The 27,061-nt window shown below is 68.9% G+C and overlaps 2 protein-coding genes across 3 annotated transcripts in view; one reads left to right on the top strand and one right to left on the bottom strand.

Annotated features, from left to right (window-relative positions):
- OST4 (oligosaccharyltransferase complex subunit 4, non-catalytic) overlaps nucleotides 1–27,061 on the bottom strand; it is a 130,863-nt gene that overhangs the window by 2,623 nt on the left and 101,179 nt on the right. The window lies entirely within an intron of this gene.
- The window catches only part of DNMT3A (DNA methyltransferase 3 alpha), a 46,643-nt gene continuing 21,630 nt past the window's right edge, over nucleotides 2,049–27,061 (top strand). Inside the window, exons 1-4 of one of the 2 annotated variants that reach the window (XM_052809540.1) lie at nucleotides 2,049–2,067; nucleotides 4,516–4,750; nucleotides 10,178–10,282; nucleotides 23,898–24,168. In XM_052809540.1, coding sequence (XP_052665500.1) covers nucleotides 4,682–4,750; nucleotides 10,178–10,282; nucleotides 23,898–24,168 — 445 coding nt within the window. In that variant the 5' untranslated portion in view covers nucleotides 2,049–2,067; nucleotides 4,516–4,681. Of the gene's footprint in view, nucleotides 2,068–4,515; nucleotides 4,751–10,177; nucleotides 10,283–23,897; nucleotides 24,238–27,061 lie in introns of both variants that reach the window. The other variant, XM_052809539.1, reaches the window with a different exon arrangement.

Genomic DNA, 27,061 nt, shown 5'->3' with positions numbered 1-27,061 from the left:
GCAGAGTGGGACTCCCACCGGTGCCACCGTCGCGGCGTGGGGCAGTGACACGTGGGGCCGCACTGGGGCAAACTCGCCTAACCCAGCAGCCGGGGCCAGAAGGGGCGTCGGGCCGAGCCGCCGTCCCGCTTCCGCACCGCGTTCCCGCCGCGGGGCTCAGCACGCGCGGGAACGCGCTGCCGCCGGTTGGGCCTGTTCCTGCGGTTAACCGCCCTTCCCAGTTCAAAGCCCGTACCTGATTGCCAGTTTGAATCGCCCCGGCTCAGCTCCCGGCCCTGCTCCGCTGCCAGCTGGAGGGTTTCCGTGGTGCCCGGGGCTCTGCCCACAGCGGCACTTGCTCACCGTAATCACATCATCTCTCAGCCTTTTTTTTTCCCCAAGAAGCTGAGCATGTCGAGCTCCTTGGCTCTCTGCGGCGAGGCGTTCCCGGAGCTCTGGGAGCTCGCCCGCGGCTCCTTTATGAACCCCGCCGGGTTTGCACCGTCCCGCCTACAAAAGAGCACCACGTCCCGGTGCTGGGGTCTCCCGCGCGCGTGACCGTCCCGTCCCGTCCCACGGGCAGTTTCGTCTGACCCCGGCCCTTGCTAGTGCTCCCGCTTTGCAGGGTCTGGTTCTCTTTGGGGCTGCAGCCTGTGTTTCGGTTTGGTCGTGGCGTGGCTTAGCAGCGCAGGGCAGCGCATCGCTCCTGGGGGTGCAGTGTCGTGCAGTGCATCGCTCCCCGGGGTGCAGCATGGGGCTGGTTCCGTCGTGCCAACCAACCTGGGGTCCCCCCTCCGCGCCGTGTCTATTTTTGGGAGCGGAGGGCGCCCGCCGGTGCCTCGTCCCTTCAAAATCCCCGCGGGAGCTGGCAGCGGTTCCCAGGCGGCTGCAGCAAGGGCAGGAGCTGCTGCACGTGTGGCCGGGCGGGCGGCTGCTTCCCTGCCCGCCACGTGCACCCCCGAGCAGCGTGGCCAAATATTTTGCTCGTAAGTTATAATTACGGGGGATGAGGTCAACGCTTTGCCCGCGACGGTGGTTTCGGCACAACCATCTGTCGGAGGCGATCGCAGGGGAGCTGCCGCCGCTCGGCTAAATTTTGGGCCCTGGGGGACACCCACCACCCCGTCCCCGGTTGCCCCTGCCAGCAGCACCCACGCCGCGGGGGGCTGTGGGTGGGGGGGAGCGCCCCGCCGTGAGTCAGGGGTGGGGGGCGCAGGGGGTGGGGGGTGACTCATGGCCACGGCTCCCATCCCCTCTGAGTCAATCCTGAACTTCTTCCCCGGCGCTGGGAAGGAGGAGGAGGAGGAGGAGCGCGGCTGCCCGGGGGTGGCGGTGACTCAAAGTGACAACAACAATAATAATACGCTGCGGCACTTGTCACGGGAGAGGCGTTTGGACGGGGTCCCTCGTGCGTCCCCACCGCCTTTGGCGGTGGGGACGCACGAGGGACCCCGTCCAAACCCGGTGGGTGTCACCGCGCCGGGGGATGCTGCACGCGGGGTCACGTTAGGACAGGACAGGGGGACTGCGGTGAAGGTGTCACCCGCCACCGGCACGGGGGGCTGTCGGGGACCCTGCTCGCCGTCACCTAAAATGGCCGTTTGGGTTTCTGCGGGTTCCCGGCTGCGGCACGGCAACGGTGGGCGCCGGCGAGGTCCCTAAATATAAAAAAGGCGGGTTTTTTTTTTTTGGTTTTTTTTTTTTTTGTCAATACCGCGTGTCTCATCCATCCATCGCAGGTAACCTACTTTGAAACGCCTCTGCCGCGCGGCGAGCGTGACTCGCCGGGGCCCTGCCGTGCGGGAGCGGCACGGCGCGGGTTGGGGCTGCCGGTTCCCCCGCTTACCGTCAGCCGTAAGGTCAGCCCGAGCCGTTAAATAGGGAGGCAGGAGAGAGCGCGGCGAGTCCCTCCCCGCGCTTCGGCGGCGAACGCCGGACGAGGGTCTGTCCCCCCCCACCGCCGCCAAGCCACCGCATCGGCGAGGGGATGCCCCGGCGCTGCAGGAGGAGGGTCTCGGCGGCCTAGCGCGGGGGCACGGCGCCGCAGCCCCCCATCCCGTCCCGCTGCGGTGGGCGAGCCTCAACCGGGTAAGAGCGCGGGAGAGCGGGAGCGGTGCCGGGGGCCGTGGCGATACCCGCACGTACCCTCCTGGCGGGGCCACGCTCAGCCCGTGGGGCCGGCGGCGGGGCTGGGGGAGCGGGAGGCAGCCGGTGCCGCCGGCTTCTCCCCGTCTTTGTTCGGCGGCCGCCGGCCCGGGGCTGCCGCGGGGTTTGTACGCAGCCCAACTATTTTTAGTGCGTTTGGAGACCATGTTTGCTGGAAGCGAATCAAAGCCCGCGAGCTGGCCCTTCGGCAGCGCCAAGCGGGGCGGCTCGCGGCCGCGCGCTCCCCGGGCACCGGCGATGCCGGGGGTGGGGGGGGTGGCTCACCCACCCCCCGGCGCTGCCGGAGGGACCCCGGTGTGGTGGGGCCAGCCTGGGGGGCTGGGGGCTGCCGAGCCATTTTCTAGGGCTGCGGGGACGTTGAGGCAGGCGCCGGCGGCAGCACTGCAGGGCAGTGCAGGCAGGGACATGCCGGGCTCCCCCGGGGACACCAGCACCCTCTTTTGGGCACGGGGGGGGGCCCCGCCAGGGTGTCTGGGGTGCCCCTGCCGCGGAGGTGCCTGGGTGCAGCCAGGGTGTCCCCGGGCGCTTCCCAGCGGCACGTGTCCTCCCGTGCCCGCGGCCGGGACTTTGCTGAGGCACGGCACGGTGGGAGCGGGGCTGGGGGCTCGGGCGGGGGGCACGGGCAGAGCCAGGGCCTCCACCAGCCCCTGGCCCCGCGAGCAGCACCCCGGGGAGGCAGCTCGCAGGGAGGGACACGGGGCCGAGATGGCACGACGTGCTGTGCCGAATGGCGTGCTGTGCCATGCCGTGCCAAACGGTGTGCCGAGCTGTGCCGAACCGTGTGCCGTGTGCCAGACGGGTGCCTGAAGCGGTGCCATGTGGGTGCTGGGGGTGCTCGGCGCCAGTCCCGGCCCCTCACCGAGGGGCACCGCGGTGCCCCGGGTGCCGGTGCGGGGCGGAGGTCGGCAGCGGCGGGGGCCAAGCGTGCCGGGCTGGGGGCAAAGGGGTTCCGCGGGGAACAGGCGCAGGCCCTGCGCGGCAGAGGGCTGGCGGGGACGGAGCCCCGGGATGGGGCCAGGGATGGGACCTCCCCCAGGGGCTCCCCGAGCTGGCAAAGGAGACGGACGGGGAAGCCCTTCCCCGGCTCCCACTGGCTGGCACGGGGCTGTGCATGGTGGGAGGGGGGCAGACTGCACCCCCAGCCCGCACCCCATGTCCCCATCCTGCTTGCTGCACCCCCAGCCCACACCCCCAGGTCCCATCCTGCACCCAGCACCCCCAGCCTGCATCCTGCACCTGCATCCCACGCTCCCAGCTTGCACCCCCAGCCTGCACCCTGCACCCCAGCCCGCACCCCACGCCACCATCCCACCCCCCCTGCCTGCACCCCCTGCCCGCGTCCCACCCCTGCCAGAGGGGCCGTGCTGCGGCAGGGGGGGGAGCCGGGGCAGGGACGGTCGAGCTGCCACCCATCTCCCACCCTCTGTCCCACCTGCCCAGCACCCTGAGCCCCCCGGGGTCCCCGTGCATGCGGCGGTGCTGCTGCGGGGCCAGGGGAGGCTGCAGCCCTGCCGGGGGCCAGCCCCCCCCCAGCCCGCCCCCCCCCAGCCCCGCAGGCAGCCCCCCGCTGCAGGCAGCCGTGGGGACGGGAGGAACGTGTCGGGTTTTGAGTTTCTGTTCCTAGCAGCAGCGGCCCTGCCCGCCCGGCAGCCCCCCACCCCGCCGGCTGGGAACGGGCTGCGGCTGGAAAGCTCTAGAAACAAATTGCAGCTCCGGTGCCAAAGGCAACAGCAGCCTCGGCCATGGCTAATGCAGGCAGCGTTTGCCATAGCAACAGGTGCTGGGGCTGACGCCTCCTCCGCAGCCCCTGCCTGCACCCCGCACCCTGCGGAACGCACCCCGCACCCCGTGCTCTGCTCCCCGCAACCTGCGCCCCGCAACCTGCACCCCGCACTGCGCACCCTGCGAAGCGCACCCCGCACCCCACGCTCTACCCCGCGCACTCTGCACCCTGCAGAATGCACCCCACGCTGCGCACCGCGCGCCCCGGGCTGGGCACCCTGCGCCGTGTGCCCTGCGCTGTGCACCCCGCGCTGTGCACCCTGCGCTGTGCAACGCACGCCCCGCACCCTGCACCCCACGCTGCGCGCCGCGCACACCCGCACCACACCGTGCCCCGTGCGCCCAGCGCCGCTGCGCCAGCACTGTGCACCTTGTGCCATGCACCCCGCACCGAGCACCCCGCAGCCGGCGCGGGCCGGGGCTCCGCCGCCCGCCGGAGGCGATGCCGGGGACAACGGCCTGGCCCAGCCCGGCTGAGTCAAGGTTGTGGCGTGTTAATAATTGCCGGGGGCCGGGGCGCGGTGCGGCGGGCGGGGGGCGGCAGGGCCGGCGCTCCCCCCTCACCCCGGCCCTCTCTGCTTCCCGCAGGGGCAGGAGGATCCAGGCAGGCGGCGGGACGCAGGGGCTGGCCGCTGCGGCGGGCGACGGCTCCCGGACCCCCTCCTCGGCGCAGAGAGCCAGAGCGCGGCGGCGGCGGGGTCCGCTTTGGTGCTGAAGAGGCGACGGTCCCAGGCGCCCGCCCTCGCTCCCCACCATGCCGTCCAGCGGGACCCTCGACGCCAGCAGCCCCGCTCCGAACCGCGAGGCGCTCGACACGCACAAGGTAGGGTCCCGCCGCGGCTCTGCCGGCTCTCGGCAGGCGGGGGGCTGCCGCGGGGGCCCTGCTCGCGCCGCAGCCGTCTCCATCGCTGGGCTTGGCGCTGCTCCTGCCGGTGCCAGGGCAGCGGTGGGCTCCGGGGGTCCAGTTCGTTCCTGGCCAACGCTGGCTTGGCAGGCGTGCGGGAAAAGGGGGTGCAGGGTCCCCTCTGCCGTGTGCCGGCCCCGCTCCCCCCCTCGCTGCAGTGGGGAGCGCTGTGCCGGGCGGGGGGAGCCCTGAGCCGCAGCCGGGATTAGCGAGGATTGAGCTATTCCTGGCGGTGGGGGAGCGCGGGGAGGGGACGGGGAAGCAGAGTCCTGCCGTCACCTCCCGGCGGCGGCCAGGGCCGGGGCAAGCCCGGCTGCGGGGAGGGGGCTGCCGCAATGGCAGAGAGCACAGGGTCGGGGGGGGCATCCCCAAGGCTGGGGGCTGCCCCGGCTCTGGGGCTGGGCGGGTGGCGATGGGGTGCGTGGTGGGTACGCGTCCTGGGCTGTGGGGCAGTGGGAAGGGGACGCGGGGCGTGCATCAAGAGGTGGCCCCATAGCCTCACCACTGCCGGGCTCGAGCCCTCGTGCCAGTCCTGCTCCCCCCATGTGGGGGTCCCGCCTGCTGCGGGGGCCCAGGGGTCCCTGCACCTCCTCCTGCCTCCCCGTGTGCAATGCTCGGGGTCAGGCAGGACCCCCTTCCGTGCCGAGCGGCACCCGGTGCACGCTCACCTTCTCATCGCTGCACCGTGCGAGAGGCTCGTGGCCCCGGCGGATGGACCCCCATCCCCGGTACGTGTCCCCCCTGCCTCCCCAGCCGAAGAGCGGCTCTGCAGGGAGGGCTGCGCCCCAAACCACCCTGCCTGCTGTGGGACGGAGCAGGGCTGAGCGGGGGCCGGGTGGGGGGGCTGGGGTGCAGTGTGGATGTAGGGCAGGGCAGGCGAGGGGCTGTGCTGGTTTTGGGGAGGCCTGAGCCAGGGCGGGCGGCAGGCTCTGACCGCATCCTCGGTGCTCCCTGGCGTCCTCGCCACACAAGGACATGCTGGACCGGTGCGGCTGCTCCCAGTGCCGGCAAAGGCATTGCTCTTCCCGTGGAGAGGAGAAGCGTATCGGCGGGTGCAGGGGCAGGGCCTGCCCTGGTCACGGCGTGGGGATCGGGGCTGGCAGCCAGCTGGACGCTGTCCCGCTGCGGGCAGCGCAGGGTCGGGGTCATCTGAGTTCCTCCGGGCTGGCTCAGCCGTGGCGGCTGCGCCGTGCCTCCTGCGCCGGTGCTCCCCGTCCTCTGGCCATCGCTCCTGGCTGCTGGGGGGGCTGATCCCTGCGTCTGTTGGGAAGTGCCCGGCATGTTCTTGGTACGGCTGGCGGGTATGAGTAAACCAGGGGTCGGTCGGTCGGTCTCGTGCTTTTCCCCCATGGCGGGTTATGCCGGAGCGTGTGCATGCGGCCGAGCCCACCCGCGTGGGTCATGGCACCGGGATTGTGAGCGAGGCGGCAGGGCAGCCCTCGGGGGGTGGACGCGGCAGCCCACCCTGTGTTTTGGTGTTGTTCTGGAGGTGCGTGGCAGAGCTGACTTGGAGAGCGGGGCGCGGGGCCGTGGTGCCGGGGGGGCCGCCCGGAAGAGCCGTGGGAGAAACCAGCGCCTGCGGTGCAGCCCCGCTCACCCTCGAAAGCAGAACCGGTGCCGGTGCCGGTCCCCGCGGTGCCAGCGACCCACGTGGGCTGGCAGCGAGCACGCCGTGAGCGCGCCTGTCTGAGCGCTGTCCTGGCCTGACCCCGCCGGGACGCGGCATCGTCTCCCCCGTGGCCACGCGCGGAGGTCACCTCTGCCGAAGGGACGCGCGCTGCCTGCGGGGCCAGGAGGACGAGGCCATCCCCCGATGCCCATGGCACTGTGGGTCGCGGCAGTGCCGGCTGCTTTCGGCACAGAACCGGCGAGGCTGAGCTCCAGCTCCTGTGCAAGATGGGGGGTGTCTGTGCACCCACCTTCTCCCGCCCCACCGGGCTGGTTTCCCCCCACTACCGAGGGCTCACTGCTTCCTCCCCGCTGCCGGCCCGGCGCAGCCGGGAGCTGGGACCCGGTGCAGCAGCTGCGGAGCCAGCACTGCGTCATGCAGCAGCTCTCCTCCTCGGCGGTGGTTTCCCTCTGGGTTGTTGCTTGGCAGCGGCGCAGGAGCGCGGCGCAGGAGCGCGGTGCATCGGGGACGCGCCATGCAGCCCCGCGCCTGGCCGAGCCCTGGGGAGAAGGGGAGCGGGGTGATGTATGGGGAGATGACTCAGCTCCGAGCTGGCTGCAGGCAGCGAGGGGCTGCGGCACCAGCACCCCTGCACCGGGCCGGGGGGAGCAGATCCCCCTCGCAGCCCTTTGCACCAGCCCTGCTCGCGCCTGGGCTGCATCCCTGCTTCTCAGGCACTTGCCCCACTTTTGGGGTGCCAGCCACACCCTGGGGGGTCCCTGCAGCCCCGGTGCTGCCCCGGGCTCCGCGGTCCCCAGCTCGGTGCTGCGGGCACCGTGCTGAGCCTCGTGGCGGGGCTGCCCCGTGTTTGCAGCGGTGGGGACGGCTCGCGGGGGGCTCGCCTTGTCCCCGTGCGCACTGGGGGCACCTCCTGTTTCTGCGGCGGGGACCCCCGCTGCCCCCCCACCACCACCGCAGCGTCCTTCAAGCCGGCTGCCCCACCGGTGTTTCGCGTGCCGGGTGCGTGCAGCGGTGTGGGGAGCAGAATGGAGCCCTCAGCACCGATCCCGGGGGGCCGGGGGCAGTGCCAGGGGCAGCGCCGGAGGGTCCCGCACACCACGGCAGGAGCTGGCCGCGGCTCTCGCAGGCAGGGCACCGTGCCCAGCACCGTCTCGCCAGCACGGGGCAGGGCCAGGCCCAGGCCGTGGGAGGAATCGCAGCAGTGCCTGCTGCTGCCACTTGGGCGGTGAGACGGGGCTGGGGCAGCACAGAGACCCCCCCCAGGGGACTGCAGCCCCCCCCAAAAGGCGACATTGCCTGGGTACCCTGCAGAGCACTCCCCAGAGCCCCCCCTCGCCTCACTAGCACCCACCAGGTGCTCCCCGGCCGCATCCTCCCCCAGCCGCGGGAGGACCGGCCGCCCGGCACAGGCTGCGTGCCAGCGCCGTGCACTTGACACCCCGCCGTACCTTTCCTTTACATCCAGCGTAAACGCTGCCGGGGCCTGGCCGAAGTCGGCGCGTGGCGTGGGGCAGCTGGCTGGAGCCGTGCACCGGCGCCCGGGGCGGCACCGTCAGCAAGGGGACGGGTGTCGGGGGGCTCGCCTCTGCCATGGCACTCCTGCTGCCGGCAGCGGGGCTGGGCTGGGCCCCCCCAGGCTCCTTGGCGCTGCCGGGTGCCCCGGCGCTGGCAGCGGTGGCAGGAGCTGCTCGTTTCCCCGTGGCGCTGGATGAAGCGCGGCCTCACCGCAGGGACAGGCTGTACGGCTGCAGGGCCGTCCCGGCACTGTGGGACCGGGGCCGAACACCCGGAGGCGGCTCCAGCTGGGACAAAGTGCAGCACCGCGTGGTTTGGCAAGGCGGGTCCCTGTGGCCGTGGCGAGGGGGGGCTTCGTGCTGTTCCCCCCCCCAGCGGGCCTGCAGGGCAGGGACCCCCGGGATTCCCCCACCCGGGGACCCCGTTTGGCTCCTGCGCCGGGATGGAGCTGGAACCGTGATCCTGACGTCGTCCTTGGACCCGTCCCAAAACTTTCCGCCCAGGACCGCGTGGGGAGCGGGCCTCGGCCCGGGGCTGAGTTCCCGGGTGCCGAGGTGCTGCCTCTCCTTGCTCGGCCCTGGCTTCCCGGTCCGTGGCGCGGTGCCGGTGGGTGCCGGGCCTGGGCACGGTCATTGCGGGGCTGGCAGGGTGCGGGGTCAGGGCAGGGGGCTGGGGGCTGCCCTGCCCCACGCGCAGGCGAGTGGCACACGGCGGTGGGGCTGGGGCGCGTGTGGTCCCGGCGGGCCGCCATAGTGGCTGGGGACAAACCGGCACGTGGCTCCCGTGCAATCCCACATGCACGGCCCCGGGCAGGGGGAGACGGGGGCGCGGGGGGATGCAGGCTGGGTTTGGGTGGGCGGACAGTGGGCGGCACGGAGGGAGCTGGTCTGGGGGACCGTGGCTGTGGGGTACCGCGGCCGTGGGGCACCGCAGCCACGGGGCATGGCGTGTCCCAACTCCACGGGACCTTTGGACTGGACCCCAGCGGGAGTGTGCCGGCTGCGGCGCGGCGGTGCTGTGGGCAGCGCTACCTGCAGCTGCCCCGGCCCAAGGGGGAAGGAGGGCAGCGGCGGGCAGGAATGCGGCCGGGGCTGGCGCCTGCGGGGCCGTGCGAGTGCAGCTGGATGTCGGCGCTGTCTGGCTGCCAGCCCCATCCCCTCCCCGGCCTCTCCCTCGCCAGCCCCCCGCCGGCCTCTCCTCCTTCCCCTGCTCCCCCCTCCGCGGCCTCTTCCTGCCTTGGCTGCTGCCACCGCCGGGATCTTCTGGGGCTCAGGTGAAACCGGCCCCGCTGCCGTCGCCGCCGCCATGGGACACGCCGGAGACCCGGCGCAGCCCTCGTCCCGCATGCACATCCCCCTGCCGTGCCGCGGCGCTGGGCGCGGGCCCCCCGAGCGGGGAACGGGGGGGCCCCCGGCACGCCGCGGGCCTCGGGCGGCTGCTGCGGCCCCAGCGCGGGGAGCAGGTTTATTTCCCGGGGCCTCGTTCCTGCTCCGCCACCCGTGCCGGCGCGTGCGCCCTGACAGCGCCCGGGGCTGGGGCACGGCGCCGGGGAGGGGGGGGACGGGGCGGCGGGGCGCCGGCGGCTGCTCCGGGGCAGAGCACGGAGAGGGGCGCGCGGTCCCCCGAAGCGCCCGCGCTGGAGGCGGCACCGTGAAGCAGGCAGCTGCCTGCCTGCTCTGAGGGCACCCTGACTCCTGCTGCCTGCCCTCGTCCCCAGGGAGCCGCATGGCTCCTTGCAGGCCTGCTGTGCCGTGCCGTGCCATGCTGTGCCGTGCCACGCCGTGGGGCCCACGCAGCCCTTTCCGTATGCTGCGGTGCAGGAGCCCCCAGCCCCACGCGCGCAGGGCTCCGGCGGGTTGCGGGAGCAGGCACGTACCCCCGAGCCGGCCGCCGCACAGGGCCACGGTGCAGGAGGGCTCACCCAGTGAAGGCACCCGGCCCCACGGCAGCTCACGCCGCGGCCCAAGCCCTGGCAGGAGCCGTAATGGCCCTTCTAATGGTGCCCTGGGGGCCGCTGGCCTGGTGATGCCGGCAGCGCTCCTGCCTTGCTGGCCAGGCGCTCGGCCACGCGCGGCCCTCTGCGGTGCACCCACGGTGCCGGCGATCCCAGCGCCGAGCGGGAGCGGAGCCGTGCCCAGGACCCGGGGCTGCCCGGCCCCGGGGCTGGCGGCGTAACCGTCCTCTCTGTCTCCGGCTCGCAGGGGGAAGAGGAGCCCGAGGAGAACCAGAGCAAGGAGGAGAAGCAGGAGCCGGGGACGCCCATGAGGAAAGCCGGGCGGCCCGGGCGGAAGCGCAAGCATGCCCAGGTGAGCCAGCGGGCGCCGGGCGCGGGGGCCAGGTGGGGGGCGGCGGGGCGTCCCCCCACGGGGCCGTCCCGCCCCGCCGCCCGGCGGACTTGCCGCGCTGGCGGGAGACTACGGCTCCCGGCGTGCCGCGGGCCGGCCCGCCTCCCCTGCGTGCCGGGGCACGCGGCCGCTCGCTCACGGCCCCGGCAGCCTCCGGCCGGGAGGAGATCCCGAGGGCGGCGGAGCGGCAGGAGGGGAGCGATCCCCCCCCCGGCCCCCAGTGCTGCCCCGTCCCCGCGGCCCCCGGCAAGCCCCTCCTGTGCCTGGTGGCAGCAGCGTTCCGCTCGGCGCAGCTTCGGTCGAGGCCCTGCTGTGCATTAGCTCTCTGTCTGGGGGGGGGCTGGCACCCCCGTGTGTCCACCCCGTCCCCGAAGCTGCTCAGTCCTCCTCCGGCTGCTGGGGCCGGCTGGGTACGGGGAGCGGAGCCTCCCCAGGCGATGCTGCGCGGCTCCCGGGCTCGCGCCAGCAGCTGCAATAACAAGGCGGATGCGAGTGCGGGGGGCCGAGCCCCCGCCAGCTTCCCCGGCTCCTGCCGCGCAGGCGATGCCCACTCTTAAGCGTGCAGGGCTCGGCAAGCTCCCGGCTCGCTAGCCCAGCTGGCCGGGTTGGCAGCCTGCCGTGCGCCAAAGCAGCTGAAACGGCTCATCCCGGGGAGCACCGCGCGGGGCCCCGGCGGTGCCGCTGGCTGAGGGGCAGGCACAGGAGAGCGCCGCGGTGCTCACAGGCCGCCGTGCCCGCGGCGGGGGTGCTGCGGGGTGATGGGGTGCTCAGGGCTTTGGGCAGCAGCCCGCTCTGGTGGGGCACCGGGACAGGGTAGCCAGGGCTGGGAGAGGCACTCGTGGAGGCGGTGGCTTGGCCCCCTCCAGCCGTGGCGTGTCGTGGTGCTGGTGGAGGAGCCATGGTGGCTTCCTCCCTGTCAGCTGGCCGGATGTCGTGCCGCCGGCGGCTGGTTCCACCGTGAATTCGGTGTTCAGAGGAGGAGCGGAGGTTCCTTTCGATGCTGAAGCCCCGGAGGGAAGGTGCACATTGTCACCCTGGTCCCAGGAGCAGGCAGGGCTCGGGCAGCGTCCCCGTCCCCTGGCACCGCGGGAGGGGACGTAGGGGCAGAGCTCCCTGGTGGGGAGACGAGCGGGGCCGGGGCGCCTTCGCTGCTAGAAGGTTGCAAAACCTTTTTGCAAAGGTTTCCGGCTGCAGAAAGGGTTAATCCTGCACTTTGACGTGTCCAGATCTGTGCTGCCTGTCCTGATCCCTGCAGTCGTGGCAGCGGGGCTGGGGAAGCCGGGACGGCATCGCCTGGGGCGGGCGGGGGTGCGATGGGGCACGATGGGGCGCGGGGCCGGGAGCCGGCAGGGGAGCAGGCAGCCGGGCTCCGAAAGCTGGCTGTAAATCTGGCGGGGCGGGAGGTACGTGCCGGGGCGGGGGGAGCCGTTTCGATGGAAGAACAATGCTGGCACGGGAACAAATGGGGAAAGTCATCGGGAACAGACAGAGCCTGGGAACCAGGAGGTCTCTGGCCATCAGAGCAGGCGGCCCCAGGAGCACCCCCCCCCCCCAGTACGGCAGGTCCGGAGCAGGATGGATGGATGGCAGCGGTGCCCCGATGCCAGGCACCTCCCGGTGCCTCCTGCAGAAGAGCCGGCCGGCTCGCGGCGGGTGCTCGTCCGATGTACGCTTGCTGCATGCTCCCGCGCGCCGCACCTGCCCCGTGCACGGCGCCGGCCCGGCCGGCCGGCCAGTGGCTCCCGCTGCCAAGCAAGTGGAGCTGGCAAGCCCCACAGCCCCGTGGGCACTGCCAGGAGGCTGGGGAAAGCCCCGGCCGGGTGTGAACTGCTAAAAATATCCTCCCCGCTGGAGAGCCCCGCGGTGCCGGCGGCTGCAGGAGCAGCCCCTGGCCGGGGGCACCAGGCTGCGGTGTAGGGGAGCCGGTGTGTGGCACGGGGACCCTGAGCGAGCGGGCTGGCTCCTTGGGGACTGGCCGAGGGTGCCCAGGACCCTGCTCACAGGGACCCATCAGGCAGATGTGTTGCAGGAGGGTGCTGAGCACCCACCTCAGCCCGCGCCTGGGGCAGGGACATGAGCCCTGCTTGGGGATGGAGCTTGCCGGCATGAGGGGGGGCTCGATGTGGGACTGGCAGGGGGTCTGGGCACCGAGGACCCGTGCTGCTGCTGCCTTCCCTTCCTAGCACGTCCGTGGGGTGGGGAGCTCAGCCCCGAGACCCCCATCAGGGCCAGGACCCCACAGGGTGCTCAGCGGGGTGCAGAGGACAGGCAGGAGCTGGCAGGGAGGCGGGAGGAGGAGATGCCGACACCCGGTACAGGCAGGCCTGCCCGCGCCGGAGCGGGGGGCAGCGGTGCTGAGCAGCGGCCATGGGGATGGGCAGAGACAGACCCTGGCAGGAGCCAGCAGCTGCCGGGCAGAGCGGGCAGGGTGGGGGGAGCCCTGCCTGGCGGTGGTAACCGGCCCCTCTGATTTCCCAGGTGTCGGAGATATTTTGCCTGGGGTGTGATGCTGCTGGCCGAGGCGGGTGGCCTCCCCAGACCCCCGCCCTGCCAGGGGGGCAGCCAGGGGGTCTGGCTGGGGACGGCCCTGCAGGGACAGGTATCACGGTATCTGTGAGCCATGCCGTGCCGCGCCGAGCCGTACCGTTCTGAGCTGTGCTGAGCCGTGCCGGGCCATACCGTGCTGTCCTGTGGTGTGCCGTGCCACGTTGAGCCGTGCCGTGCCACGTTGAGCCGTGCCGTGCCATGCTGAACCGCGCCGTGCCAAACCATGCCATGCTGCGCCTCCACGACCAGTGCCCCCAGCCCCAGCTGGGCCCGGCAGGGGCTCAGCAGTGGGACACCAGCGGCTCTGTGGATGGTGCCGTGGATGGCAGTGGCTCTCCCGAGACCTCCCCCCCTGGCAGAGGGGACATGGCCCAGGGGCTGCCCCATCCCCTGTCCCCTCGCCTGGCAGCTCCCCAGGCCCTGCGGGTTTTTGGAGCTGCTGCCGGTGCTCCGGCACTCGGGTCGGCACGAGGCTCCCCGCGGGCTGCGGTGCATCTGGGCTGTCCCCCGTCCCTCTGCAGGGACCGGTCCCCAGCGTCAGCACGCATCTCCGGCGCAGCCAGCCCCCGCCCCGCGGCCGAGGCCCCACTGGTGTCACCCCGGCAGCGAGCGAGGCGGCGGGGCCGGCACGGGGCCGTCCAGCCCGGCGGGCTCCCGGCAAAGCAGCGTCCTTGGCGGGAGCCCAGCGGAGGGGAGGGGAGCGGGAGAAAGGCAACGCTTGTTCCCAGGGCCCGGCCGGCGCGGAGGAAGCGGGTGGGTGGGCAGGAAGGCAGACCCGCCGCCGGGGACGGGGACGGGCGCCGGGGCAGCCGGGGAGGGGCAGGACCGCAGGGTGGGTCCCGGCCTCCCCTTCCCCTCTGCCTCCCCGGCCCGGCGGCGGTGTCCGAGTGGCAGCACCGGGACGTGCCAGCGGCACGGGGAGGGGGGCCCAGCGAGCCGGGGTCCGGTTCCGACCCAGGTAGGGAAGCAGCAGCAGCGGTGGAGCCGGGGCACCAGGTTTGGCTGGGGCGGCTGTTGAGGCGCTGGAAGCACGAGGGCGCGGGGAGGCGGGTTTTGGATGGGTGCCGTGCCAGGGCATGCCGGCCGTGGTGCCGGGTGGCCTGCGTGTCCCTGTCCTGGTGGGCCGTCGTGCAAAGGGACGCGGTGCCTGTCCCATCCCGGGGTTAACCTCCGACGTGCCGCCTGTCCCACTGCGATGCGGACGGACCCGCCTGCCCAGCGCAGCTTCCTGGCTTTGTCCGGCAGCACCGCAGGGCCTGGGGAGCCCCCCGCCGCGGGCAGGGAGCCGGGGCCGAGCGGGTGCCACGGCAGATGCGCGGTGACGCCTGTTTCCTGAAAGCGCGGTGGGCCGGGGTCTGCCGTGCTGGCGGGAAGGGGCTGCCAAGGGCGGGGCTGGAGCGGGGCCACGGCGCCGGGGCGGCACGCGGCACGTCAGCTTCCATCTGCTCCGCTCGGCCGCAGCCCTACGTTGGGAAGGGGCGGCACGGCTCCCGGCGGAGGGTGCGTGGTGCCGGCAGGGTGGTACTCCCCGGCGGCATGGCCAGCGGTGATGGTTAACCCTGGTGCCGGTGCCGGTGCCGTGGCCTCGCAGCCCCGAGGGGAGCGCATGCCACCGTGCTCCTGCCACCCCCGCGCCTGCGTGGCCCCCCGGGCGCTGTCCCGATGGGGGGAGTGGGCCGAGCCCCCCGCAGCCGTGCCTCGCCAGCCCCCGCAGCCGCCTAATCCGGAGCACATTGCTGGCCTTCCCGTTTCCTCCCGGGAAGCCCACGCAGCCCCTGCGATTGTTTTCGGCACGGTGTCCAGGATGCGGCCCTGAGCAGGAGGCTGGAGCGGGGCTGGGAGCGGCTGGGCCCCCACCACAAGCTGCAGCCCGGCCCCGGCACCGCCTTGGGACGGCAGCCGGGGACCCCAAGGGAGGGCAGCAGATGCTGGCTGGCAGGGGACGGGGCGGGGGGACGCAGCGGGAAGCAGGTCCCCTCACACTCGCCGTGGAGCCTGCTGTGGGGACAGAGAGCCCCGGGCCGTTCCCATGAGGGACGTGGGATGGACCCCCGCCTGTCCCTCCGGCTACAGCCCCTGGCAGGGAGCTCCGGGGTGCAGCGCTGGGGTGCAGCCCACGAGCCCCGCTTCAGGTTGTCTGTCTCCCTCCCTCCCTCCCCTTTGCTCCGGGCTGCCCCATCCCCTTTGAGCCAACTCCGGCCCTTCCAGCAGCTCCTCCTGCGCTGAGGCCCCCGGCCGGCTGGGGCGGTTGGGGCGCCGGCGGCACACGGGCACGGTGGGATGCAAGCAGAGCGTGCGCCGCACAATCACTTCCAGAGCCAGCACAAGGCCCAGGCGCAGGCACAGCGGCGCTGGCGGCTCCCTCCCCTCCGCCAGCCGGGGACTTTGCTCTCCGGCATCCATCTCGCCGACGGCGCCAGCTCCCTCCGCTGCTCCAGGGCCACATCCAGACACACCGTGGCGTCCCTGCAGCCCGTCCCACTACCGTGGTCGGTGTCCAGGCCTCCCGGGGCTGCGGTGTCCGTCGGCCAGGCACGCCAAGGTTTGTCCTTCAGCCTTTGTCACCCCGTGCGCACCCTCGCTTGCAGCCGGGAGCTCCCGCGCGGTGGCCTGGCACGACACTTCCACCCTCCCGATGGCAGCGGTGTCTGCTCGGTTGAGCCGTGCCCTCCCCAGGAACCGGGCTTTGCCGCCTGCCGCAGCCGGTAGGCCATCCGGCACAGGGAGAGGCTGCCAGGCACCCCTGGGACTGGCGGTGGTGGTTCGCGTGTCCCCGGCGTGTGGGTGTGCCGTGGCCCCCGCCCTGGCGCGTGCACATCCCCGGCGCAGGTGACACCACCGCACTGTCCCCGGGTGGGAGCGGGGTCAGCCTGGCTGCGGCCGGGGGCTGCGCGGTGCGAGCTCGGCACAGCGGGAGGGCGTTTGGGAGCGCTTTCCTGCGTCCCCGTGGGCAGCCAGGCATTGCGCTGGCGTGGCCGTGGCTCCCCGCCGGTGCTGCCAGACACCCTGCGAGGGTCCCCCCCGGCCCCCAATACCCCTCCTGCCTCGCCAGCCCCTTCCCCGCTGCGGGTTGCGGAGCGGCACGTCCCCTCCTTCCCGGCTCCGCTCGTGGCACGACGGCCCCCGGCCCCCCACACACCGGGGCTTGGGCCGGCGAGCGAGCGGAGGAAGTGACTCTGCCAGCGAGCCGGGGCGGCCAGGCCGAGCAGGAAGCGCCCGCCGCCGCGGGGACGCGGCCGCCAGCGCGGGGAGGAGGCGCCTGCGCAAGGGCGAGCGGCAGCCGGACGGGGGTCTGCGCGCCAGCCGGAGGGGATGCACCATGGTAAGCGTCACATGCACCCCCCCACCGCCGCCTGCCGGGCACGCCTGGGGAGGGGGCTCCTGCACCCTGCGGGGGAGCGGGTGGCGGCGGCAGCATGAATTCGGGGAGCCCTGGAAAGCAAAGCTGCCACCTGCCGCCCCCCCCCCCGAGCTCCTGCCTCACACCTCGGTGTCCTCTCCCCGGTCCGCTTCGCAGCAGTCGCTGGGGCAGGGAAGGGTGGGCAGCACGGCGGGCACCCCGGCAGCACCGCGAGCACCCCGGCAGCACCGCGAGCACCCCGGCTCACGTCAAGCCTGGCTGGCAGCTCGGCATTTGCTCCCTGGCACCCTGCCACCGTACGGTGCATCCTGGGACATGTAGTTTGCTGGGGACAGACAGGAGCGTCCTTGCAGCCGGCTCCCCTCCGTGCCACCCCGGCACCGCGCCAGCCCCCCGGCACCCCAGCCCTCCTGCGCCACGGGGAGCTGGGAGGGCCGAGGCAGAGGTGGGGGTGAGCGGCGGTGCAGGAAAGGTGCTGGTGGGCTGCCTGCCTCCGCAGCGTGGCCGCGTTTCCTGGCATTGCTGCCGCAGAGACGGGGGGGCCCTGCTCCAGCCCCGGCGGGATGGCAGGCGGGGTTGGGCACGGCTGGGCTGGGAGCAAACCTGGGGCGTCTTCCCGATCCCTGGGATGCGGATCCTTGGGATCCTGCAAAGCCCCCAGCGCTCCCGGCTTCTTGCAGAGCCCTTGCTGTGGGTCGGCGTGGGGACGGGGACAGGGAGGCGAGCACAGGGCTCAGGGGTGCGCAAGCTCGTGGAAGTGAGCACGGGACACAGGATGCACAAGCTCACGGAGGCGAGCACGGGGCTCAGGGACGTACAAGCTCGCGGAGGCGAGCACGGGGCGCAGGAAGCGGGGCAGGGTGCCACCGCCTCAGCTCCCGGCCCCGGCGGCACCGGGAGGCAGCGGCAGCGGGTGTCTGTCCTTAGGGTGTTCAGCCGCTGGTGCTGGGGTGAGACACCCCACGGCGCAGGCACCCCTCGCCCGTGGGCAGCGCAGGGGGTCTCCAGGGAGGAATGGCGCTGGTGCCGGTACGGCTCCGCTGGGCTGTGCTGGCGAGGGCCTAGCCCCAGGGATGGGGCCCCCCATGCACCAGCATGGGGTGAGCCTGTGTCCCCCCGGGAGCACAGCCGGGAGGGGAACCGAGCGCTCCTCCCCGGCACGGCGGCAGCGGGGCCCACCGGGGCCCGGGCGAGCGGCGGAGGCAGAGCCCACCCTGCCGCGGCTGCGCCGCGCACCCGGCTGTTGCAGTGACGCAGCAGCACTTTCACTCTCCTTCGCCACGGAAACCGCCGGGCCGGGCTGCTCCTCTCGCTCTGACTCTGCTCCCGCTCCCGCTCCTGCGGCCGCCAGCCCGTGCCGTGCCACGCCGTGCCACGCCGTGCCGTGCCGTGCGGCTGCCCCGGGGCTGGCGCCATGGCGAGGGACCGGCAATGCCATCCCCAGCCAAGCGGCCTTGCTTGCGCGCTCGGCACCGCCGTCTCCTGCGCTCACGTCGGCGCCGTCTGTCACGCGGGCACGCGCTCGGGCCCGGCGTGCCGGTGAGTGCCGGCGCAGACGGTCCTCCCCCGTGTCTCACGCTCGCGCACGCTCGCCGCTCTGTCGCTGCACTCGCGAGCCGGGGCCGGCTGCACGTTTCCTGCGGGCACCGGCACCGCCTGTCACACGCGCACCCGCCTGTCGCACACGTCGGCACCGCCTGTCGCATACGCACACCCGCCTGCGAGTGTTGGCGTTGCCCATCTGACACGCGCACATGTGTGTCACGGGCTCCGGCTGTGCTTGTCACACTCTTTCCCACTCTCACACTCACCGTGGGCCACATTTGCGTGTGTCGCATTTGCGTGTGTCACTTTTGCACACACATCTGCACACGGGGTTGTCACAGGGCCTGGCTCCACCTGTCACCTGTACACACACACGCGCAGGTCGTGGTCCCCAGCTCTGCCTGCTGTGCACACACACACGTGTACGACCACCCACGAGCACCCGTCACGGGCTGTCCCTGCCGCCGTGTACACGCACACACACGGTTGTCACGCGCCCTGTCCCTTCCTGTCACAAGCGCACGCCGCAGTGGCTGGCTCTGCCTGTCACGCACACACGTGCACGGCCGTCGCGGGCCCTGAGTCCACCTGTCTTGCACAAGCGCGTGCGTGTGCACACACCAGCTGGTCAATGTTCCCGCTGCCGATGGGGACGGGCAGGAGGGAGGGGGTCCCAACGCTGGCCCCGCGCCGCAGCGTTGCAGCACAAGCGAGCCGGGCAAGACGGGCAGCTCCAGTGTCCGCTCTGCGCTGGGGGTGTCCTCACCGACATGGGGACTGGGGCAGCTGGGTGACATTCCAGCATGTCCTTGTCCTGAGGGTACCGTGGCACCATGTTCCAGTCCTGAGGGTGTATGGCCGTGTGTCGTGCTGCTGTAGGTGTTGTGGCGTTGTGTCCTGGTCCTGAGGGCTTCATGGTGATGTGTCCTGGTCCTCAGGGTTTCATGGTCATTCGTCCGGGTCCTGAAGGTGTCATGGCAGTGTATCCAGGTCCTCATGGTGACATTTCCCTGTGTCTTGGTCCTCAGGGGGCCATAGCATTGTATCCAGGTCCTCATGGTGTCACCTCCGTTTTTCTTGGTCCTGAGGGTGACATGGCGTTGTGTCCTGGTCCTAAGAGCATCGTGGCGGTATGTCCTGGTCCTGAAGGTTTCATGGCCATTTGTCCAGGTTCTGAAGGTGTCATGGCAGCGTATCCAGGTCCTCATCGTGTCATGTCCTTGTGTCTTGGTCCTGAGGGTGACATGGCTCCATGTCCTGATCCTCATGGTGTCACCTCCATTTGTCTTGGTCCTGAGGGTGACATGGCGTTGTGTCCTAGTCCTGAAGGTGTCATGGTAGCATATACAGGTCCTCATCGTGTCATGTCCTTGTGTCTTGGTCCTGAGGGTGACATGGTGTTGTGTCCTGGCCCTGAGGGCGTTCATTGCAATATGACCTGCTCCTCGGGGTGTCATGGCAGCGAGTCCTGGTCCTGAGTGTGCCATGGAGGTGCGTCTTGGTCCTCAGGGTGTCTTGACCACTTCTCCTGGACCTGAAGCTGCCATGCATTGTGTTCTGGTCCTGAGGGCACCATGGCCTTGTATTCTGGTCCTGTGAGTGTCATGGCTCTATATCCTGGTTCTCATGGTGTCACCTCCGTTTTGTCTTGGTCCTCAGGGTGTCCTGGCAGTTTGTCCTGGTCCTGAAGGTGCCCCAGCATTGTGTCCAGGTCCTCTTGGTATCACATCCTTGTGTCTTGGTCCTGAGGATGCCATGGATTTGTCTTCTGTTTCCTAAGGGTGTCATGGCTTTGTGTCCTGGTCCAGAGGATGTCGTGGTAGTGTGTCCTATTCCTTAGGGTGTCATGGCAGCGTGTTCTGGTCCTGAAGTTGCCATGACAGTGTATCCAGGTCCTCATGGTGTTGCCTACTTCTGTCCTGCTCCTGTGGGTGTCATGTCCCTCTGTCCAGGTCCTCAGGATGCCATGTCATTGTGTCATGGTCTTGAGGGTGTTACTGTAACATGACCTGCTCCTGAGGGTGCCATGGAAGTGTGTCCTTGTCCTAAGATTGCTATGGTAGAGTGTTGTGGTCCTGAAGTTGCCATGGCCTTTTGTCCTGGTCCTGCAGGTGCCATGGTGGAATATCCTGGTCCTCAGGGTGACATAGTGGTGTGTCCTGGTCCTGAGGATGTCATGGCATTGTGTCCTGGTCCTGAAGGTGCCACGGCAGTATTTCCTGGTCCTCAGCATGTCATATCCATGTGTCCTGGTCCTGATGGTTTCATGGCCATTAATCCTGACCATGAAAGTGTCATGGCATTGCATCCTTCTCCTGAAGGTGTCATAGCAGTATATACTGCTCCTCAGGGTGTCATTGCCATGCGTTGTCATCCTGAAGTTGTCATGGCATTGTGTCCTGCTCCTGAGGATCTCATGGCACCGTGTCCTAGTCCTGAGGGTGTCATGGCATTGTGTCTTGATTTTGAGGGTGCTGTGGCAATGTGTCCTGGTACTGAGGGTGCCATGGTTTTGTTTTCCTTATCCTAAGGATGTTGTGGCTGTGTGTCCTTGTCCTGAGGGCATCATGACAGCATGCCCAGCTCCTGAGGGTCTCAAGGCGTTGTGTCCTGTTCCTGAGGGTGGCATGATGCTGTGTCCTGGTCCTCAGGGTGTCATGGTTGTGTATCTCAGTCCTGAGGGTGCTGTGGCTGTGTGTCCCGGTCCTGAGGAGGCCATGGCTCTATGTCCTGGTTTTGGGGGTGTCATGGCAGTGTGTCCTCATCCTGAAGGTGCCATGGCTGTGTGTCCTCGTCATGAGGATGCCATGCCATTGTGTCCTGGTCCTGAGGGTGTCATGGCCATGTGTCCTGGTACTGAGAGTGCCATGGTGTTGTGTCCTTGTCCTGAGGATGTCATGGCACCGTGTCCTGCTCCTGAGGGTACAATGTCACTGTGTCCTGGTCCTGAGGGCATCATGGCAGTGTATCCAGGTCCTTGTGGTGTCACATCCTTGTGTCCTTGTCCTGAGGGTGCCATGCTGTTGTGTCCCCTGTTCTGGGGAGACCTTAGTGCAGCCTTTCAATATATAAAGGGGGCTTATTAGAAAGATGGAGAAAGACTTTTTACCAGGGCCTGTGGTGACAGGACAAGGGGCAATGGTTTTAAACTGAAAGAGCGTAGGGTTAGGTTTGGCATGAGGAGGAAATGTTTTGCGATGAGGGTGGCGAGACGCTGGAGCAGGTTGCCCGGAGCAGTTGTGGATGCCTTATCAATGGAAGTATTCAAGGCCAGGTTGGATGGGTCTTTGAGCAAACTGGTCTAGTGGAAGGTGTCTCTGCCCATGGCAGGGGGGTTGGACTACTCAAAGGTCCCTTCCAACCCAAACCTTTCTATGATGCTATGATTCTGTGATGTCCATGCGTCCAGGTTCTGCGAGTGCCATGGCAGCTTTTCCTGATCCTAAGGATGTCCTGGTAGTGTGTTCAGGTCCTGAGGATGCCATGGCTTCATGTCCTGGTCCTGAGGGTGTCATGGGAGTGTGTCCTAGTCCTGACAGTCCTTGACAGATTGTCCTGGTCCTGAGGGTGTCATGTCCATGTGTCCTGCTCCTGTGGGTGCCATGGAGGTGTGTCTTAGTCTTGAAGGTGCTGTGGCAGTGTGTCGTGCTCCTAAGTGTGTCATGATATTGCATCCTGGTCCTCAGGGTGCCATGGCATTGTGTCCTGGTCCTGAGGATGTCATTGCAATGTGTCTTTGTCCTGAGGGTGTCTTGACCACTTGTCCTGGACCTGAAGCTGCCACACAGTCTATCCTGATCCTGAGTGTGCCATGGCTCCATGTTTTGGTCCTCATGGTGTCACCTCCTTTTTTCTTGGACGTGAGGGTACCATGGCATTGTGTCCTGGTCCTCATGGTATCACTTCCATTTGTCTTGGTCCTGAGGGTGTCATGTCCATGTGTCCTGGTCCTGAGGGTGCTGTGTGTCCTGGTGAGGGTGTCTTGTGAGTTAAACCCGGCAGGCAGCTAAGCATCACACAGCCATTCACTCACTACCCCCCCCGCCCCCTGCCACCGGTGGGATGGGGGAGGAGGAAAGGAAGAGTAAAAGCAAGCAAATGTCTGGGTCAAGATGAGGATTATTTAATAAGAGAAGAAGTGGAAGAAGAGGGAAAGAAAACAACAAACCGAGGGACGCAAAGGCCATCACTAACCACCTATGGGTAGAGCGATGCCCAGCCAGTTCCTCAACATCAGATGTCTGACTTACCCAGACCCCCTCCACTCCCATTTTATTGCTGATTGTGACGTTACATGGTGTGCACTATCATAGAATCGTAGAATGATTTGGGTGGGAAGAGACCTTTAAAAGTCATCCAGTCCAACCCTCTGCCATGAGCAGGGACATCTTCAACCAGATCAGGTTGCTCAGAGCCCCGTCCAACCTGAGCTTGAACGCTTCCAAGGATGGGGCATCAACCACCTCTCTGGGTAACCTGCTCCAGTGTCTCACCACCCTCAGCGTAAAATATTTCCTCCTCATGTCTGACCTAACCCTACCCTCTTTCAGTTTAAAACCATTACCTCTTGCCCTCTCGCTACAGGCCCTGCTAAAAAGTCTGTCCCCACCTTTCTTAGAAGCCCGCTTTAAGTATTGAAAGGAATATGTCATTGGTTAGTTTGAGTCTGCTGCCTGATTGTGTGACATGGCACGGTGTCCTGGTCCTGAGGGCATCACGGTTGTGTATCTCGGTCCTGAGGGTGCTGTGGCTGTGTGCCCTGGTCCTGAGGAGGCCATGGCTCTATGTCCTGGTTTTGGGGTGTCATGGCAGTGTGTCCTCATCCTGAAGGTGCCATGGCTGTGTGTCCTCATCATGAGGATGCCATGCCATTGTGTCCTGGTCCTGAGGGTGTCATGGCCGTGTGTCCTGGTCCTGCAGATGCCATGGCACGGTGTCCAGGTCCTGAGGGTGCTATGGCAGTTTTTCCTGATCCTAAGGGTTCCGTGGCACCATGTCCTAGTCCTGAGGGTATCCATGCAGCATGTCCTGGACCTGAGGGTGTCATTGCAACCTGAGCTGCTCCTGAGGGTGCCATGGCAGCAGTCCTGGGGGTACCATGGCACCATGTCCTGGTCCTGAGGGTTTCATGACAGCATGTCCTGGTACTGGGGGTATCATGTCTGTGTGTCCTGGTCCTGAAGGTGTTACAGCACCATGTCCTGGTCCTGAAGGTGTCGTGACCACTTGTGCTGGTCCTGAGGGTGTCATGGCTTTGTATCCTGGACCTGAAGGTGCCATGGCAGTGTGTCCTGGTCCTGAGTGTGTCACAGCAGTATGACGTTGTCCTGGTGGTGTCACGGCAGTGTGTCCTGGTACTGACGGTGTCACCGCCATGTGTCTTTGTCCTAAGCATGCTGTGGTGTTGCGTTCTGGTCCTGAATATGTCATGGCCATGTGTCCTTGTCCTGAGGGTGTCACTGCAGCGTGTCCTGGTCCTGAGGATGTTGTGGCAGCATGTCCTGGTCCTTTTGTCCCATGGCAGTGTGCCTTGGTCCTGACAGTGCCATGGCAGCTTGTCCTCATCCTGAGGGTGACACAGCAGTGTGTCCTGTTCCAGATGATGTCACTTCTATATATCCTGGTTCTGTGGATGCTATGGCATTGTGTAGTGGTCCTCATGGTGTCATGGCAGCATGTCCATGTCCTGAGGGTTCCATGGCCACATGTCCTGGGCCTGAGGGTGCCATTGTAGCCCCGTCTCGCCCTGGGGCACCCTGCAGGCAGTGGCAGGGTGGCATGCCTGAGGTGCAGGAGGTGAAACTTGGCCTTTTTTGGCATAATCCGCATTTGTCCCCAGGTTATCACTGGGTCGTGGAGCCGTGACTCTGGGGGTATAGGCTGTGGTCCTGGAGATACCCTTTGCGCTGCGATGGTCTGCGGTGGGGAAGTAGGGTCAGGGCAGGGGGACGGGGATGGGGACTGGATGGAGCCGGCCACCCTGAGGTGGTGCAGGGGATCCTGCCGCGGGGTCTGGTGGTGGTGGCCAGTGGTGCCGTGGTGGGGTGCGGGCTGGGGGCGCGAGCGGGGCCATGCCCCCCTGCCAGCACCCATCGCAGCTCCTTTCCCTCTCCTTCTCGGCAGGTGGAAAGCAGTGACACCCCCAAAGACATCGCGGCCGTCCCCAAGTGCCCCCCGCCCTGCCCAGAGGCCAGCCCCGCCGAGCCGCTGCCCAACGGGGACGTGGAGGGGGACGGTGCCCAGTGGAAGGGCGCAGAGGAGGGCGGCACGAGCCCTAAGGGCGGGCGCCCCGAGGAGGACGAGACGGAGAGCCTGCCGGACGGCGAGACGGGCCGGGCGCTGGAGAACGGCCGCTGCACCCCCAAGGAGGGCCTGGACGCCCCGGCCGATGAGGGTGAGCTGGCCCCTTCCGACCCCCAGAAGAAACGCGGGAGGAGGAAACTCCTGGAGGCCGCAGAGAAAAGTAAGACCTTAGCGTTGAGGGCTCCCCGCTACGGGGCTGCGGCTCTGCCCGCAGTCCCACCGGCGCCCGCTGCGCCTCTCCGGGGACCCCCGGCCCCCACCGCCCTGCCCGGCACGCCATCCCCCGCGAGGGGTCTGGGCTGCGGCGGCTCCCAGGCTGGGGAACGCTGCCGGAGGAGGAGGAGGAAGGGCTGAGCCCCTCCGTGCCAGGCGGGATTTGGGGTGGGGGCAGCAGATCAGAGCGGGGGGCTGCCCTCGCACGCTCGTCCCATCGCGCCGCCCTTTCTGCCGGGCTCCTTCTGCCGGGCTCCGCTCCTGCCAGCAGGACCAGGGCAGGCAGGAGGGGAGGTCGGTCCTCGTCCTGCCAGCGCAGCCAGTGCAGGTGCCCGGTGGAGCAGGCATGCCCCTGCCTGCATGCGAGCCTGCCCCAGAGCGTGCCTGCCGCCGCCGGTGCTTGTGCCGCTTCGCATGGCAGCCCTGCATGTGCCGGGGGCAGAGCAGTAGGCGCGTGCATGGTGCGGTCCTGGGGCCACGCTGACGTGGTGCCGAGGAGGTGCCGGCTGTGGTGCCGGTGCTGCTCTGGGCATTGCGCAGAGCATGTGAGGTAGCGGGCTCAGCGCCGCGCTGAGGATCTGCACCAGGCAGCAGCACGTGCTGGGGACTGACCAGGCTGGAGAGCAGCTCGGCAGAGAAGGCCCTGGGGGGTCCCAGTGGACACCAAGCCGAGCACGAGGCCGCAGCGGGTCCTCATGCAATGAAGGCAAATGGCGTCCTGGGCTGCGTTAGGAGTGTTGCCTACTGGTTGAGGAGGCCACCCTGGGAGTGCTGGGTCCAGTGCTGGGCTCCCCAGTACAAGAGGGACATGGACAGCCTGGGAGAGGGTCCAGCGAGGGGCCACCACGACACTGAAGGACTGGAGCAACTCTGCTATGGGGAAAGGCTGAGGGGACTGGGACTGCTCAGCCTGGAGCAGAGCAGGCTCCGGGGGATTGAATCCATGCCTACAGATACCTGCAGGGAGGGTGCCGAGAGGACGGAGCCAGGCTCTTCCAGCGGTGCCCAGTGTCATGACCAGAGGCAACAGGCACAAACCGGACCCTGGGAGGGTCCCTCTGGCCCCCCGGGACACACTCCTCAGCGTGAGGGTGACACTGGCACAGGCTGCCCGGGGCGGGGCGGGGGGTCTCTGTCCCTGGAGACTCTGGTCGTGGTCCTGGGCAGCGGCTCCGGGTGGCCCGGCCGGGGCGGGGGCCTGGATGGGGGGACCCCAGCGGGGACCAGGCTCCTCGGGGCTGCGCAGTGCCTGTTGCTGGCTCCTGGCCCCGGCAGGGCTACCGCTCACCGGGGACAGGCTTTCCCCCACCTCCCCGGCACCTTCCCTGCCTGCGGCTGCTCGCAGGCAGGAGCAGCTCCGCTCTCTGCAGCCGGAGAGGGATGCCTGGCTCCGGCACGGGCCGTGGGGGAGCCCAGCGCTGGCCCCAGCTGCCCCCCAGGCACACACCAGCCTGTGGCCCCGCTGCCACCGTCCCTCTTGGCCAGGAGGTGCCGGGCGGTGGGATGGGGCAGCTTGGACCAGCCGTGATGGGGGCTGTGCTCTCCCCACAGCAGGGCACAGACAGCTGGCAGCAGAGGGGGCACGGAGCTGGGGTGTCACAGCACTGGCACCGTGGGGCATTGCAGAGCAGAAACGGGGTGACAACAAGTTGGGGGTCAGGCTCTGGCTCTCAGGGGCTTCTCGACCCAGATCAGCACAGAGATCTACTGCTGGCCATGCTGGCCCAGGGATGGAGACAAGCAAGGAAAGGCTGGGATGGAGCAGGGAGAGGCAAAGCTGGGTTGAAGCTGGGAGAGGCAGGGCTGGGATGGAGACGGATGGGGCAGGGCTGGGATGGAGATGGATGAGGCAGGGCTGGGGATGGAGACAAGCGATGCAGATGCTGCTGCAGTCACGAGGCACAGAGCAGGCAGCTGAGGGAGCGGAGAAGCCATAGCTGGCAGCGTGGTACAGACGGTCGGGAGAGCTTGCTGGGCTGGGCACGCCGTGGTCAGACGTGGGTCATGGTGCAGCCCCAGTGCCGGGCTGGCCGTGGCGGCCGAGGGGAGCTGGACCAGATGGGCTGAGCCAGGGTGGGTCAGCGCAGCACACCCTGACGGCGGGACCAGTGTGGAGTGGGGAGAATACAGCCCTGGGGGTGCCCTGCTACCGGCTCCCATGCGCGGCAGAGCTCTGCATTCAGAGGCCGGCAGCAGCAGGCACCGGCGCGAACATGAGCACAGTGCTGTGAGCACGGTGCGTGAACGTGGGTACCATGAATGTGGGTGCCGTGAGCAGGTCAGGCTTCACCTTCCGGCCTCAGGCTGGTGTTCAGCCCTTTCCCCTCGGCGTTACCGAGCCCATCCTCCTGCAGTGTGACCTGCCCGTGGGGCCCTTGTGCATGGTGCTCATCCTCCTGCTCTTCTCACCGCACGGGGAGAGCGGCAGCTGCCTGTATTCCTGCCAGGCAGGCGCTTTCTGATCATCCAGAGGCTCTTCCCTGCCCTCCCTTCTTCTCTGGCGCTTTCCTGCAAACACAGCCAGTGTCCGGCCCTGCTCCAAGGCTCCTCCACCGGCCTCGGGGCGAGTGCCCAGGTGACAGTGTCGAAGTGGTACCCGGTGGTACCCAGAGACTGTCCGGGGGAGCCGTGACAGCCTCCGGGAGCTCGCTCCCTTCCCTAGACGCCATTTCCAGCGCTTCAGCCATGTCTGCGCTGAGGTTAGCAGCGGCATTGTCACCTTCCCGCGACAGGCTTGGCTCCTGCCAGATCCTCCTCTGCTCCTTGGTCCT

This window comes from Harpia harpyja, chromosome 15 (assembly GCF_026419915.1).
Source record: "Harpia harpyja isolate bHarHar1 chromosome 15, bHarHar1 primary haplotype, whole genome shotgun sequence".
NCBI classification, from domain to species: domain Eukaryota; kingdom Metazoa; phylum Chordata; class Aves; order Accipitriformes; family Accipitridae; genus Harpia; species Harpia harpyja.
Note: the sequence above shows the minus strand (reverse complement) of the source record. Positions and strands in the feature narration are given on the sequence as shown.